Source organism: Lagopus leucura, unplaced genomic scaffold (genome assembly GCF_019238085.1).
Source record: "Lagopus leucura isolate 7727_CA_CO unplaced genomic scaffold, USGS_WTPT01 Super-Scaffold_1, whole genome shotgun sequence".
NCBI classification, from domain to species: Eukaryota; Metazoa; Chordata; class Aves; order Galliformes; family Phasianidae; genus Lagopus; species Lagopus leucura.
The window spans coordinates 32,859,607-32,874,675 of record NW_024962250.1 but is presented as its reverse complement, the minus strand read 5'-3'; the positions used below and the strand labels follow the sequence as shown (position 1 = coordinate 32,874,675).

The 15,069-nt window shown below is 42.2% G+C and overlaps 1 protein-coding gene across 1 annotated transcript in view; it reads right to left on the bottom strand.

Annotated features, from left to right (window-relative positions):
• Positions 1–1,160: 1,160 nt before the first annotated feature.
• The window catches only part of RCOR1 (REST corepressor 1), an 82,770-nt gene continuing 68,861 nt past the window's right edge, over positions 1,161–15,069 (bottom strand). Inside the window, exons 8-12 of the mRNA XM_042867332.1 lie at positions 10,675–10,869; positions 9,582–9,659; positions 8,820–8,877; positions 8,062–8,291; positions 1,161–5,536 (exon numbers count right to left, since the gene is read on the bottom strand). Of these exons, the coding sequence (XP_042723266.1) occupies positions 5,495–5,536; positions 8,062–8,291; positions 8,820–8,877; positions 9,582–9,659; positions 10,675–10,869 (603 nt within the window). The 3' untranslated portion in view covers positions 1,161–5,494. The remainder of the gene's footprint in view (positions 5,537–8,061; positions 8,292–8,819; positions 8,878–9,581; positions 9,660–10,674; positions 10,870–15,069) is intronic.

The window sequence follows — 15,069 nt, the reverse complement described above, 5'->3', positions numbered from 1 at the left end:
TGCAGCAAAACATCCATCCAAAATGAGAACAGCTCTTCACCTCTCCCTTAAGTTATCTCTGGTTGAACACTAGCATAAGCCAGATGACATTTGTCAGCTTTCTCCTCACTCCCATTTCCTGATCTCCCCAATGCTGAGCAATTCTGTAAGTCACTGCTCTTTGCTGCCATTTTCTAGGCTGGGTGTGCAAACTTCAATGCAAACTTTCCCGCTTCAGTAAGGGAAACTTCCAGGTGATTTCTCCATTTTTGGTAAAGTTCTGACATTCTGCATGTCACTGCCCTCAAGATTTTCCCTTCTTGATGACTTCAGCAACAAGCTCCCTTCGTATTTTTGTAGTAATTCCCTCCCCAGTCCTCCAGCAAAAGCAAACAATTCTCCTACAAATGTCAGCAGCCTTTTTTGTTTGGTTTTTAAGATCACACACCTTGTTTACCATTTACTAAAAGCAACATCAGAGATGACATTTCTTACTCGTTCACAGATGATGTAGCAGCCAAGCCAGACCACGGTCTAGAATAGAACAAGACAAAGGGTTTGATGCCCAGTTTTCTCTCCAAAAGGACACTGTTTTACAGACTCTTTATGGAACAAAGACCACGCTTGTTTGGAAGCACATTCTTGGGGAACACAAGTTTGCTTTACCTTTGCTTCAGGCAATTCCCACGTAAGTGTCCGGGCGCAGTGAGCTCCGGGTTTCTCACCTCTGCATACCGACTGCTCCTCTTGGTTTCGCTTGGGGTTGGGGAAAGCGTGTGGGCAGGAGGAGGCAGTTTGTTTTGAAGGTTAGGGGCTGAAGGAGCCACGTCAAAGAAACCCCACTGAAGAAGCAGTTGCCTCCTTATAGGGCTGGGACAGCACTCTCCACCACCAGGAGATTACAGAGATGCTTTTCAGTAGAACACCCTCAACTCCCCAGTCTGCCTGTGCTTCCACACCACCAGGCCAGTCGCCATCCCCACCCTCTTTGCTTTTTCATACATGAAGACGTGACTAATTGCTGGCCCCACACTTTACTGGCACTGGAAACCCACAGCTAAGGATGGGGCAGGCCCCCAGGTGGTGCCCATGGCCAAACATGAGAGGCAGCTGATGGGTTTCTGAACGGCGTTTTACATCAATCACATTTTTACTACATGTTTTATTACATCAATGGCTTGAAAAATTTTTTATTTGATGTCAGCAAACATTGGAAATCATAGAAAAATGAATTATGTAGAATTTCACAAAGGAATTTACCCCACTATAATTCCTCGTACAGTAAAATAATTCAAAACCAAATGTTACTTTTCAGTGGCTAAGCAGTTTTATAATGCTATGAACATTCATCACAGTAAGTGTGCTGAATAATAGAAAACAGGCAAAAAAGACATTTAAAATATTACTTACAACAGCATTATTACAACATACTTTCTTTAAAATCCCGACGAGTATTTTATCACTTCAAAAGCTATACAGCATTTCCATTATATTTGCAAACTTAACCTTATACATCTTTTAAAATCTTGAAAAAACTTCTTTTAAGCAATCTATAAGCAGTTAACAAAATTGATAAAATCTACATAATGGAATACTATACACTCCAGTATAAATTTTATTTTAGGAGAATATGAATGTAAACACTCATTATTATACAACATGCATAGACTATACTGACCTTCCATCTTCTGAACTGTAACTTTCGCTGCAATTGTGCTTTACTATCAACAGGAAAAGCTGCATTAATCCAGGGAGTGGCAGAAAGTATTTGCTTTGGGGGCATTGCACAAGATCGCTAGATTTTGACTTGCTGAAGACAAGCTGGAGCTAAGAACTTTTTTTCTTTTTTGTCTTTTCTTTTTTTCTTTTTCTTTTTTTTAAGAGTAAGTATCAGGTCATCAAATGGGGTACGCACAATTTTGTACAGGCTGGAGAGAAAGAACGCAATTATCAGAGAAATCTCTTAGGACTCTTTTTGCGCTTCACTGTCTTGGGGATGGATGTTGACAAACCCAGTGTTGGAGCTAGTGTCATGCACTGCTTGGCTCATATTTGGTGTGCAAGAATACCGACAGCATTTCAGCAATTCAGAGAGTAGAAACTGAAATTTAAAGTGACAATGAGCGTATTTTATTACGTAACGTTTCAGATGTCTTTGTACAGGAAAGAAAAACGTTCGTCAGGACGTTGCTTCGAGAGAATAAGAGTTTCACTCTTGGAGCATCTATTAAAAAAGTGTTCTAGTGAATATTTATGGGGACATCCTGGCTGCAAATTCATGAAAATATATTAGGATTCCATTATCCCCATCGGCATTAAGTGTATCCCGACAACCACGGTGGCTGCACCACCAGTTATGGCTGCACCACCAGTTATGGCTGCTATAGTCTTACACATCTGATTGTACATTGTTGCTACACTGTTAAGCACAACTGAGGCGTGTGTTTTTTTTCCCTTGGTTGTAAGATTATACTACAAAAATTGATCACCGTTTCAAACCAGTTAAACACGCATATTCAAGTAACAAGGTTGTTTAATGGATAAGTGGAAAAAAGAAGTTACCTAGCACTTTACACGACTACGTAGAAATTAAATAGAACAAATGAAATTTGTTTATGCATATGCAATACACTTTTATATCTTTAAGATTTCTAAAACTAAAACTTAAACTATCATTTTCTTTAACCATACCATATTTTGCACAATAACTTATACTTAGGAGAAATTATTTCCCATTTTCCACAAAATATATATAATTATGACATTCACATTGATAGTTTAAGAAACAAAATTTAAGTGAATATTCTATCTTACGTAGTTATCTTTGTGGACCCTTCTAATCAGAATGCAACCAGTTGATGTAGCTAATGCTTGATTCATTTTTAAAAAGGAAGAGGGTCTTCACCTAAACAAGACCAAACCATCTGAACTTTCAAAAGCTAAAATGATTTTATCGCATTTAAAAACAAAGAGAATGTAAAAAAACTAAGCCTTTAAAATACAGTGCTATTATATTGTACGTCTCAACTACAGTAAGATAGCTGTCAACTGAAAAGTAATTGAACAACTTTTTTCTTCCTAATATCACAAATTATACACGTTTCCCCTTACCCCTTGGGGATGAAGCCAAAACACAACTTTTCTGATTGTAAGATGGACAGATTTGAGGGCAAAAACTGAGAAGTCCTCATAGGTAGCTCAGTGGCCAGCAGGAGCCCAGACTGATGAGCTCCACCAGCTGGTATGATTGCACAGTCCCCTCACACTGGCACAGATCTGTCTCTGCACACTGATATCAGCAGGAAGTTTAGCACTAGGGTGCTTCTAACGAGCAGCACTGCTTTGCACCACAACTGTCAGCTCAGTTCACAGTGCTGTTTGCCCACCTTTAGTCCTACCTCTCGCTGGCTAACCGGTGTCCTATCCAGCAGCTGTAGGACCAATGGGATGCACACAGGTCCACCTTCAGAGCTGCCACTTCACACAGACAGATGCAGGGATGCTGCCACAGACTTGGGTCACGTAAGAGACTAGAAGTTTCCAACAGAAGACAGGGAGTGATTCCCTTCCAGCCCCTCATCAACTCTAAGGATCTCTCTGGAGCTGCCACAATGAATACACTCAGAAACAGCTGCAGAAGTGACGAAAACAGGCCCCTTTGGGGCTAAACACTGCAGCACATCCGAAGAAATACCCACCTGCTCCTTCACCTGCATGTCACCACTCGATATCTGATGATGAATCACTTTCCCCACAAGAGGAAGAGACAACCTCAGAGGTAACTGAGGCCACCTCCCTGCCTTTCCTTGGGCTGTGACCACTGAGAGATGTCACTGCAGCTCTCTGGCAGCCAGCTGGCATTGACCTAGCTGCTTTACATACAGAAATCTGAGCCACCGCAGCACGGCCCAGCAACTCAAGCACCAAGTTGGGGCTAGACCTGAGCACTGCACCTCAGCTGTAGGGCAGGACAAGAATAGCTCACTCCAGGTTGCATCAGGAAGCTGGTGCCGCACACTGCTGCGTGCTGTCCTGACCCTAATCCTCTGTAGAGGAAGAGAGGCAAAGGTCCATTTCTCCACCCGCGAAGACACCTGTTGGTTTCTTCCAACATCATTAAATTAACCATTTTTTAAATGCTTTGTGACTAGTGTTGTTTTGCAGCTTTCCACCAGGCAAGAAGTAATACTGCTTCTAGCTCCTCTAAATACTGTCTGCTCGGCAGCCAACTGCCTTGCTCAAGGTGCAAAGTCCTAACACAGGACTTCCAAGAACAGCTCCAGCTCAAGCCAGCTAGACAGATCACAGCACAGAGGGCTGGGGGTTCTGAAAGCTGCGTGCACCAAGTATTTGGAAAAGCACCTCTTAGATTTTAAATTGCATATTTTGGTTCAGAACATGAAAGCGACTTGTGCTTCAGAGGGGTTAAAATGGCCAATGAAATTAACCCGGCTCTTCTCCAATGAACTTCCAAGAGACCAAAAACTACTTGAAGGTCGAATTTTGTTCTCCAACCCTTGCCCAGACTTCCAGTGGGAGAAGTAGTTTGATGTCTTTGGCAAACAGCGCCCTGAAGAGGGATGAGACACTGGGACTGGAAGTGATCTATGGTAGCCAAATGTAAAAAAGGCACATATTCCAAAAAGGAGAGGCACCAGAGAAAGTTGTTTTGACTTAATCCCGCAGAAGATCAGGAAAAAGAAAGTTGTGTAGCACTCATTTAACAAGTTACAATGCAAATGCTGAATGCCAGGGTTTAAAAAGCATATCAAACAGTTTCAGGTTACGTTTTCCCTTTTGCACTAAATAAAAGCCATTAAAATATACAGGAATAAAATGCTCATTTAGGGAGCTTTCTATGAAGCAAGAACACACAAATACAGTGGAAAGAATTGCACACACCAGCAGTGTAACGATTACTTTTACAACCTTGGAATGATCAAACCTTCGAGATAACATTTCCTATCACTTTGCATTATTCAAGATTGCTTGTTAACATGCCCCGTCATTTCAGAACAAACATGACACCACTGGCATGTGCACAGGCCTCTCCTTTATAGAAAGCTCACTAATAATAGTGTCATCGTAAGAATACACAGGAAGCAGAGACCACAAGGCCATGCAGCAATACGTACTTATACCCTACAGACCAAGTATTATAAGAACTCCTAACATGTAGAGTTACTGTGGGGCTGCTAAGGAGCTCCTTTTGTTTTGCAGGTTGGTCGAAATTACAGACAGGTGTTACTGGTTCTAGAAATCCCCATGCTCAAGCAGGACGTTGATGCGATGGAGAGCTGAGCTATCTGGGTGCATTTGAAAGAAAGTGGAGGCAGTATGAAGGAATGAGGGGAGATTAAGGCAGATGTAGCACAGGACTGGAAGCGTTTGCCTTTTTTTGGTAATAGCTGCTTGTCCACAGATATGATGCAGATGGCTGTCTGAGGTTTGCTAATACCTGATATCCTGGATAACACAGTAGTCAACACAAATTGTTCTAGGCTACAGCACCTTCTCATGAAGCAGATGCATATCTGACATCAAGAACAGAAGTAGCCTGGAAGGAAGGAGGAAGGGGAAAAAAAGAAGAAAAAAAAAAAAAGATGTTTAGTTCACAAATGAATATACACAGGCTTTTTCTTTTATCTTCAAACTTTACCCCAAGTACTGAAAGCAACAAGACAGCCAAACCTGGCACATGGGGAAAATCACAACAGATTCCCCTGTTCTGTACCACACCAGGATTAAGACCAGACCCAAGAATGTCTCACCTTCCCACTTCAAAGTGGGGGGGAGGGCGGAAGAAAAAAAAAAAAAAAAAAAAAAAAAAAAAGAGGAACTTGCTATGAAAACAGACCAAAGGGGAAAGCCCAGAAAAGTCAGAGGGCTGACAAAGCTTTTGTTAAGCTGGGGCCAGGCAGACAACACATGCCAGAGGAGACAGTACCTGAGGCACTGCAGCATTAGGCCAGCAACATCATCTCCTGCCCACCCAAGCAGCTTGTGAAAGAAGCACTCTTGAGTGCAGGCCAGGAATGCCCCTCCTAGCCCAAAGAGATCGCTTACGTGATAATCCAAGTCACACTCCTCATGCCCAGAATCACTCTGGCAGGCACCAGTGAGCCAGCTCCTTGCAGCACTGTGCTTACATTACCTCTGAAGGCAGGAGCTCTACGTTTAGCGGCAAAATTTAGGTCTGACATGCTCAGAGAACTCAGTTGGCATTAGAACTCCACCACGGGACACCCTTGTGCCCCTTACTCTGGCACTGCTACAAAAAGCTGAGGGCTTGGTAATTAAAATCCTCTTCACACTGCCAGCACTTCCCTTCTCCCAGCAACAGCACAGCAGTTCCTACCATCCAGAAGAGGATTCATTGAGGACCATAAGCCACATCACACGGTGCTAGTTTATAGCACATGCAGTACGTCACGGCTGGCAGCTCCTGCCACCCTGCGTCAGCCTGGTGCAGACAAGCTGTCCCTATCCCTTCCTGTACTGCAGGCACAGTGTACTGTTATACAGTATCTTCCTTTTATCTGGGCTCTGCAACTATTCCCACCAGCCTGTTGTTTTGCTCCACTTTCTACCAACTCAGCACGCGCTCGACTCCAGCCGGGGTGCTTTCCGTTAGCGTGAGCACTGTAACTTCTGTCCCAAAGCCGTATCACCAGACCTTGCTGTCATGCCTCCAGTCTCCTTCCTCCTTCTAAGCCAGCTTGTCTGGAATTCACCTCATTCCAGGATCCAAACACTTAGCTGCAGCAACAAACACCAGTTCTTGCCATTAACAGACATTTGCTTTCTACCGCATTTGAGGCACTCTTTGGATCTTAGCTTTGAGAAGCAAGAGTGCATTTGAAGACAGAAAATCCAATGGCTCAGAAGTTCAGCACTGACAAGGAGATACAGCTCTACTGGTCACAGGAAAAGGCAATGACATAGGCTGTTTCAAAGATGGCTATGGACTAGTACACTTGCCTCTCTGCTTCTCCTCCAATTCCAGAGAAACAGGACAACTTCATTCCCCTCCTTCTAGGAATGCACGTATTTCTGAGTTTGGTTCTGTTCTTATCTCTGGACCCAGCCCTTAGACATAAGCATCTTAGGAGAGCATATTACTAGGATTTGTGAAGCAATGAAGTTCTGCTCTCTGAGCATCTGAACAAGAAGCAATCTACAAGTGAACCAACCACAATCAAGGCAACTTAGGAAAAAATATCCAGTAGATGGAGAAATCTTACAATTATTTTTATTCAGCCCATGCCAGACCAAAATTTGCCTTTTACTGTTGACTGCATTTGAGAAGATGCAGCTTTTACACCAAGCTGCCTTGTAAAACTAGCCCCAAAGAAGCCCTTGATCAGATTTTATTTTATTTTTAAGCGTACAAACCTTTAAGTGCAGTTTTCTTTTGCAATAATGTGTCAATATTACATTTTTATAGCCAACTTCAGTATTCAAACCAATCTCTTAGCCAACTTTAAGCACGCACTGTCTTTCGAAAAATAGTACCTCAGTGAGCCTCCATCAAGGAGAGCAGAAAGGCTGTTTCTAGAATGCCTTCACAGAAACTGCTGTAAATTCAAGGAAATCTTGCCGCTAGGTAATTCCAGAACAAACAGTATCACACAATTCACTGTTTATAAACTTCTTCCCTTCCCTGAAGTGAAACCACTCCATGATCAAAATGAAAGACAGCTTTGCCTCAGAAGTCTGTGAGATCTCACAAAGCCAAACCTAGAACAACGGCTTGGAGAACTGCGTGCAGGGAAAACATCCAAGTCATATAAATACCTATCAGGTTTCAGCAGCAAGAATCATTAAAACGTCTGCGTACCGATGAGATACCATCAGACTACTGCAGACTGCAGACTAAGTGCTCTCTTTCCACTTTCATATACATCTAGCATTCCCAAAATCAATGTTGGGATCTGTAGAGCCGAAGCAAAATAATCTCAGCTGCACTTTATTTATTCTAGAAATAAAAACTGACTCACTGAAGATACACACACAAACCCCTCTATCTATATATGAACTGAGCTCAAATCGGAAACTTTGTCATTTTCGAATGGAATTTACCTCGTCTTCCTCTTCAGACATTTTAGTGGAATTATCAGGGGATTTTATGGGCTTCTGGCTATTGGTTCCATTTGTCTCCTCTTTGCCGTGTTCTGCCTCCCATTCCTGTAGAACTTCGTCTATGTTGAAACGACGTCGGTAATTTACAAAAAAGTTTTTCACTTGCACCACAGATTTGTTACCAATCACATCAGAGATTGCCTGAAAGTCTCGTCCATATTTCCTGATTGCTAAAAGCATCAAGAAGAAAAACAAAAGTGAAGTGTTATTTTCACAAAGACTACAAATCAGGCTCGAGTCACAGCAAAAGGATCCAAAGCTGAACTTCTGCCTAGTTTTCAAGTCCTTCTCTGATTAAACCAGCATGAAACAGTCTCGGTTGTGCATGAGGCACAATTAAGGCTAGCCCTGCAGAAGGAAAAGGAGCTGTAGCAGACAGGCAGAATGAAATCTAGAAGACCTGTGTAAATCTGGCTGTATTGCTTGAGAAGTTGCACAGACAAAGAGCAAAGCAGTGACGCAGCAGAGTTTCCCTTTCAGAAAGCAGGGACAAGCAGAGATTAGATGCAAGTGCTCATATGGTAAAACACATATTGTTGAGGGAGAGGCTGACAACAGTTTCCTTGTTCAGTTCTGTTTTTTTATGCATTAATAAACAACATCAAAATCCTTCATTAGCTGCTGCACCGAAACAGCTATGAAATGCAAGAGATTTGATTATAACCTCCTGAAATACAAATACACTTGTAGTGCCATACCTTGCACAGCAAGAAGCTGCTCATCTGTGGTCCAACGTGCATTAAATTTCTGAACAACCTAGATGGCATAAAAAATTCAGATAGCTTGTATTAACATAACCAGCAACTTCCACTTGTAATTGAATTCATAAAAGCCTCACAAAAACACAGCAATTAATTCACTGTTAGTCAAACTATCACTCATTTTAGTGGCAGCGCTGTTTCCAAAGAGCTGCATGTGGCATCTATTCAGTTAACTGTGACACACGGCACCTGTAAGTCACCGGATGATATAAAAAGATAGGGAACAGTCTCAGCAGATAACCAAGAGCCACAAACTCTTCAGAAGCACCTACTTGTCTTTATCACAGGCACCCTCTGTAATCTTGGTCAAATTATTTCCATCATGAGGTGCCAGAGTTGGAAGAAAAACAGCAAAGCACTGAGTGCCAAGAGAAAGGACAGGCCGTTAATGTACCTCCTCATTTCTCAGCACATAGAGCAAAGCAATCACATCTCACAGGTGCATGGGGATACAACACTGAAAAAAAATCTGGGATACTAGTACTTCTGCTAGAAACCATTTGCACATGTAAAGCATTGCTCCTTCTTCCCTCTCGTCCCCACTTCCATTACATGACAGCAGTGAACATGGTGTAGGTCTTGATTCACCCTGATAAGGCGGCACTGGTCCTAGCTGACCGACCAGATGAACAGCCCTGATATGGTGATACAGATTAGCTTTCATCTCCACAAGAAACAAGGGTCAGAAAATGATCCTACCTCCGGAAGTCTGTACTGTTCTATCCCACCTTCAAGTTTTTCTTTGAGAGCGCTGTTTGTCTGTTTGATATTTTGAATCTGTGAAGAAAATTTCATCTCTTTAACAAGGATGAAGACCTTTGGCAGGCCAGCTTCCAGCAGCCCCAGGGGGAAACACACCACCTTAGCATCCTGCTTCTCATCACCTATCTTTCCTGATTAAAACAATTATTTGGAATAAAGGAATGTAGGTGCAATTACAGTATTAGAAGATATTAGACGACCTTGTTTATTTTATTCTATCCTACCTGCAACTCGTTTGGAGCAATAACTGCTCCAACTTCCAGGTCTGTATAGAGCCCAGTATAAGATGAAAGCCCTGTTCACAGCAAGTAATGAATCAAAAACTGCTAGAGAGCTCTGCTTCTCCCAGAGCGCCAAGAAGGCTTCAGGCCAAAATACCAATTCTATTAAGTTTAATAAAGAGCTTGAGCCAGATCTCTACTTTAAAAACACTGAAAATGTTCTCATCCAGGAAACAGACTCATGTAGTAAACCTGTCTATACTAATAGATATTTGAAAAAACATTTGTTCGTAACATTTGTCCATAACCATTTAAAAGACAGATCCATCAGATTAACAAAAGGTATGTAGGAAAGTATGTATGATGCCTGTCTAGGAAAGAAGAGGAAAAAAAAAAAAAAAGCACGTTGGTCTGTTCCAAAAGTGCCATAGGAAAAGATAAAGAAAATTGACTGCTGCAGATTGAAATCAAACTTGTGAAATCAATGATATCTGAAGGAAATTCGTCATTAAAAGGAAGGAACTTTGAACTGTAAGAAACACCAAGAGCCAAAAGACGTTCCTTCAGGTCAGTGCTATGGATTTTCCTTTGCTTCACTTCTGATACAAATAGGCATCTCATAGAACAAAAGCATAAGAGAAGAAAGCACATGGCTGCGTTAATTTACAGCATAAGGCCAGCAGCTTGTCAATTAAGCCACATAATGATGTGCACAGTTATCATCTAGCTACACATTCCTGGGAATTGTGCAGATGTGACAGGCAGTACCAACAAAACTAGCAGTTATTCCTCAACTACATCACCCATACCTGTCGCTTGATTGAGACTAATTCCATGTCCAGTTGTCTGAGTACAGTGGTAGCAGCTGTGGCATTGGCAGAAACGGCCTCCACATCCTCTTGAGAAAGGAACATTCCTTTGGGAGGTTTCCTCTTCGCTCTGTTCTTGGCCTGTGTACTGTGCTTCTCCTTCTTCACCTGAGGAACGGTTTCAGCAGGAGGCACCTAGGAAAGATTTTATAAAACACGTGCAAAAAGCTTTAAGTGGCCAAGTAAATATTCATACAAGCTGTGGCTGCTCTGTACAAGAATTCTAGAGTGATCACAAAAAAACACAATTCTAGATACCAGTCATTTTTCAAACAAGGATTTATGCTCTCAGATTAGCAAGATACTTCAGGTGCTCATTTTCAGTCATCCTCACAGTTTGCAGAATGAAAGAAGTAGCTTGAAATTGGGAAGATTTTGTTTTGCTATAAGTAGCACGTCATACATACACTGTCTTATACAAATCTTTCTTCTAGCCAGCTTTCAACATTCACAGCAGAAGCTGGTTTCTCAGCACATTCCCATTTTGGGAATTTTCTGTCATTTAAATATTCTGGATACTTGCAAAGACTCCAAAACCTCTCTTCCTGCCTTTGACATCAGGTCTCAACACATTACTTTAGCTGAGCAGCAGAAGAAAGCAAAGTGGAACTTGGAGACGGGAGAAGAACACAGCTAGCAAAGTTTATAAGAAGTTATCTTTTCTTTATGTCAGACAGGAAAGGGATATAGCAAACTAATTTAAAAGCTAAGGATGAAGCAGTGAGGTGACTACAAAGCAGTTCTTAGATCATTAAGCAGTTTCTTGAAAGCTAAGTTTTCCTGCCTCGCACTGATATATAATGTTCAATTAAAGCAATGCTGTTTGCCCACAAACAAAATTTGAATCTCTTTTGGAAAAGGGAATACTTCACACACAACTAATTTGTATGCATTCTGGCTAAAGCAAAGCACTAGCCTCACGCTGCTAACAGGTATGCTAAGTAAGATGCAATACTAAAGATCCTTAAAAGAGCATGTTTGATTCCCTAATACCAATCATCTCTTCCAGAAGTTACTCTCAATAAGCAACACACACCCAAGATTTATTATCCAGTGGCTGGAATATTGCCCAGAACACAGAACAGAAGAAGACAGGCAGGAGGAGAGAAAGCAGGGAGGAGAGGCCACACATCTGAAATCCTCCACTCAATCACTGCCAGTTTTAAAACATTGGCCTCAGTTAGCGCTATTGTTCCCCTCCTAATTTGCAGCTACATGCAGTTTCTACCCAATCTGTGGCATTTGCTCATTAGCAAACACTAAAACTCACACAAGGTTGCACAAAGCCCCCTGTAAGCACTTGGCTCTGCCTCCCAGAGCCCAGAAAAGCCCAGAGCAGCTGCAGCAAACAATATCCTGCACACTCTGCATGGACTCAGGAGACATACTGGAGCAGTAATGTGGACAATTGTCTGTTCTCAACTTTTTTCTTGCCTCTTCTAGCATGAAGAAATTCATGAGAGATGATGCCTAAGGCAAGCCCAGGAGCAAGAAATAACTATTATTGTTGTGGGAGATAGACCAGATTTCTTTTCTGCAGTGGAGAGTAGGGAGCAGGAGAAATCAGGCTGGCTTAGTTACAAACAAATGAGGTAAGCTCTGCACTCTGCTTCAGAAGCGAGCACTTTGATAACTGAGCCAGGTAAATTATTCAACATGGTTAGATGTTTCAGGTTTATTCACATTTCATCTGCATACAGAATTTCACAGGATTGTGCAGTAATGTCTCCATCAAGTTCAAGCCATAAGGTGACCAACAGGCAATGCTGGCACTGCAAGTATCTCAGAAGCTTCAAGTTTAAGTAAAAATGAAAGCAAGTTTCAGATGACTCTTCTACACTGTGCAAAAAAAAAAAAAAAAAAAAAGAGAAGCTCATCCATGTTGTGGACAAAAAGCCAGAGCTCTAGCAGAATCATAGAATCACCAGAGTTGGAAAAGACTTCCAACATCAAAGAGTTCAATTATTCCCTTACCACTAACATTTCCCCACTAAACCACATCCCTTAGTACAACATCTAAACATTCTTGGACACCTCCAGGGACGGTGACTCCACCACCTCCCTGGGCAGCTTGTTGCAGCACCTGACTGCTCTTTTGCAGAAGAAATTCTTCCTAACGTCCACCAAAGTGAAGCTCCCCCGGTGCAACTTGAGGCCACTGCCTGCAGTCTTATCACCAGTAACACAGGAGAAGAGACCAGGCCCCATTTCACCACAATCTCCTTTCAGGCAGTTGTAGAGGGCAATAACGTCTTCGTTGAGCCCCCCCCTCTCCAGACTACACAACTCCAGTTCCCTCAACGACTCCTCATAAGACTTGTGCTCCAGATCCACCACAGAATGGTTCTTGACAGCTCCAAATGCCTCTAAACTCCAGTGATACTGCACAGACTTTGGAAATCTACCCTATCTTGGAAACTCTTGCTTTCCTGGCCACCATCAACTCATGAAAAACAATTAAAATGCAGAATTTAGCAGCACTCCTCTATTCAGAAATTGCCACTGCTACCTAAAACACTTCATACAAACCCCTTTAATACAAAGAAGGCTTACTCAGATTTGATGGTTTAAAAAGGAAAGACCAAGCTCAATCCATGCACGGGATGAAATGGGAGGCATTTCTAGGAGCAACTGCCTCAGGAAGAGATGTTAAGAAATGACCCTGACATCTGTATTATGGAGTCACCATCTGAGGGAACCTGAGCAGCTGCAGTAATACTGAAAGTACTGAGAAAAGGGAAGATTCCCCCTCCAATGATCCCCAAAAGAGGAAACACAGATGAGAGATTTCAGATACTCTGAGAAGTCCCAGTATTTCTCGACAGCTCATACAGTAAGTGACACATCTTAAGAGCTGAAAAACTGTCTCCATGAGGCTGGGACAGGGAGGTTCTTTACGGTAACAGTCTGGGGCTGCTGGTGCGTGGCTGACCAAGTCACTAAATGCAACTACCAGGAACAGCCCCTCTTCCAGATACCTGCTCTCTCAAGGCATTTTAAATCAGCCCCAGGCTGAAGTACTGCAAAACTGAATTAACTCCACTCAGTCAAAGCTGGTTGTCAGCTTTGTTCTGGCCAGCAGTACAACCCGTCACTGTCCAGAAGAGCCCCCAGAAGGCTGCCTGCCCTTGCAGCCAGCGTAAATGTACACGGTGAATTCAACTGACCTTTGAGTTGGGTTAGAGCACGCTGTGGCTGAGGGCAGTGTCAAAGAGGGGCATTCAACTCCCATGCAAGACTTTCTGCAAATATCTTGATGGTAGTTATTTGCCATCTGCTCTGCTCTGGCCTTAAAGCAGAGGCAGCAAAGCTGGCGAAGAGCTACTGTTCCCCCCTTCTGCAGCAAGTTCACAGCAAGACGGTGTTTCGAGAAGGAAGCAGTAATAAAAGGGATTGAAAGGTCTGTAGCAGATGCAGTCTTTCAGAAAATAAAGTGTGAAATACTAACTAGAAACGTTTTTAATTTAAAAAAATGGGAATTCAAATGATATTATTAATTATTCACAAGACATTCTGGACAGCCACAGTATGCCATTGATACTTAACCAGAATCTTTCAAGTTTGGGTGTTGTTAAGGCTTTCAACAACTCAGCTTCTTGTAAGAATGAATGAGTATGTTCACATTAACCCTGCTCCTAGGAAATCAGAGACACTGATGGTGGAAGGCTGTTTCAAGGAAGCCTATGGAGCACTCCACGTGTGTAGAGAACAGACCAGAATGCTATGATTTTTTCAGTTGCTTCCCTTCAGAATAATTTGTTAGAAGAATTAATCTCACTGATAGTGACTGACAAAAAACACTGCTCTAGGTCCTTGCTCTTGCCTGTTGTGCAGTCACAGTTTTAAATAATTTTAGTGCTCTTTTCCTATAAATAGCCTCTTTTAAAGATTATTAAAAAAATAAATCAGATGTCATTACTGAGAGAAAGCAGGCTACACGAAGCCAGCAGATGGAGTTATTCAAGGAGAAGGCTTTAGGGTAAACGCCTTCCTGTAGCACTGATACATACATACAACCCATACTGCTGCTGAATTGCAAGGTTCTTTTGTTTGGGGCCAAATAACCCACAAGTTACATGCCTGAAAATAAAGTATATGCTTTTCAGATGAGCATCACGGAGTTAAGTTTTCAGAAGTGCACGTCTATCTGCATGGCTTCATCCAGAACTTTATGCCAACTTAAAATTAAAGCATCTCAAGTGAGGTTCAAGTAGTATGTTTTAAGTAAGCACATATTCTGCACATAATGACAAGGCCTCTCTGCCAGACAAAAACTGTCCATACAAAAACTCTCCCCTCTATCATTCACAACTGTACCTGCAATCCTGGCATCAC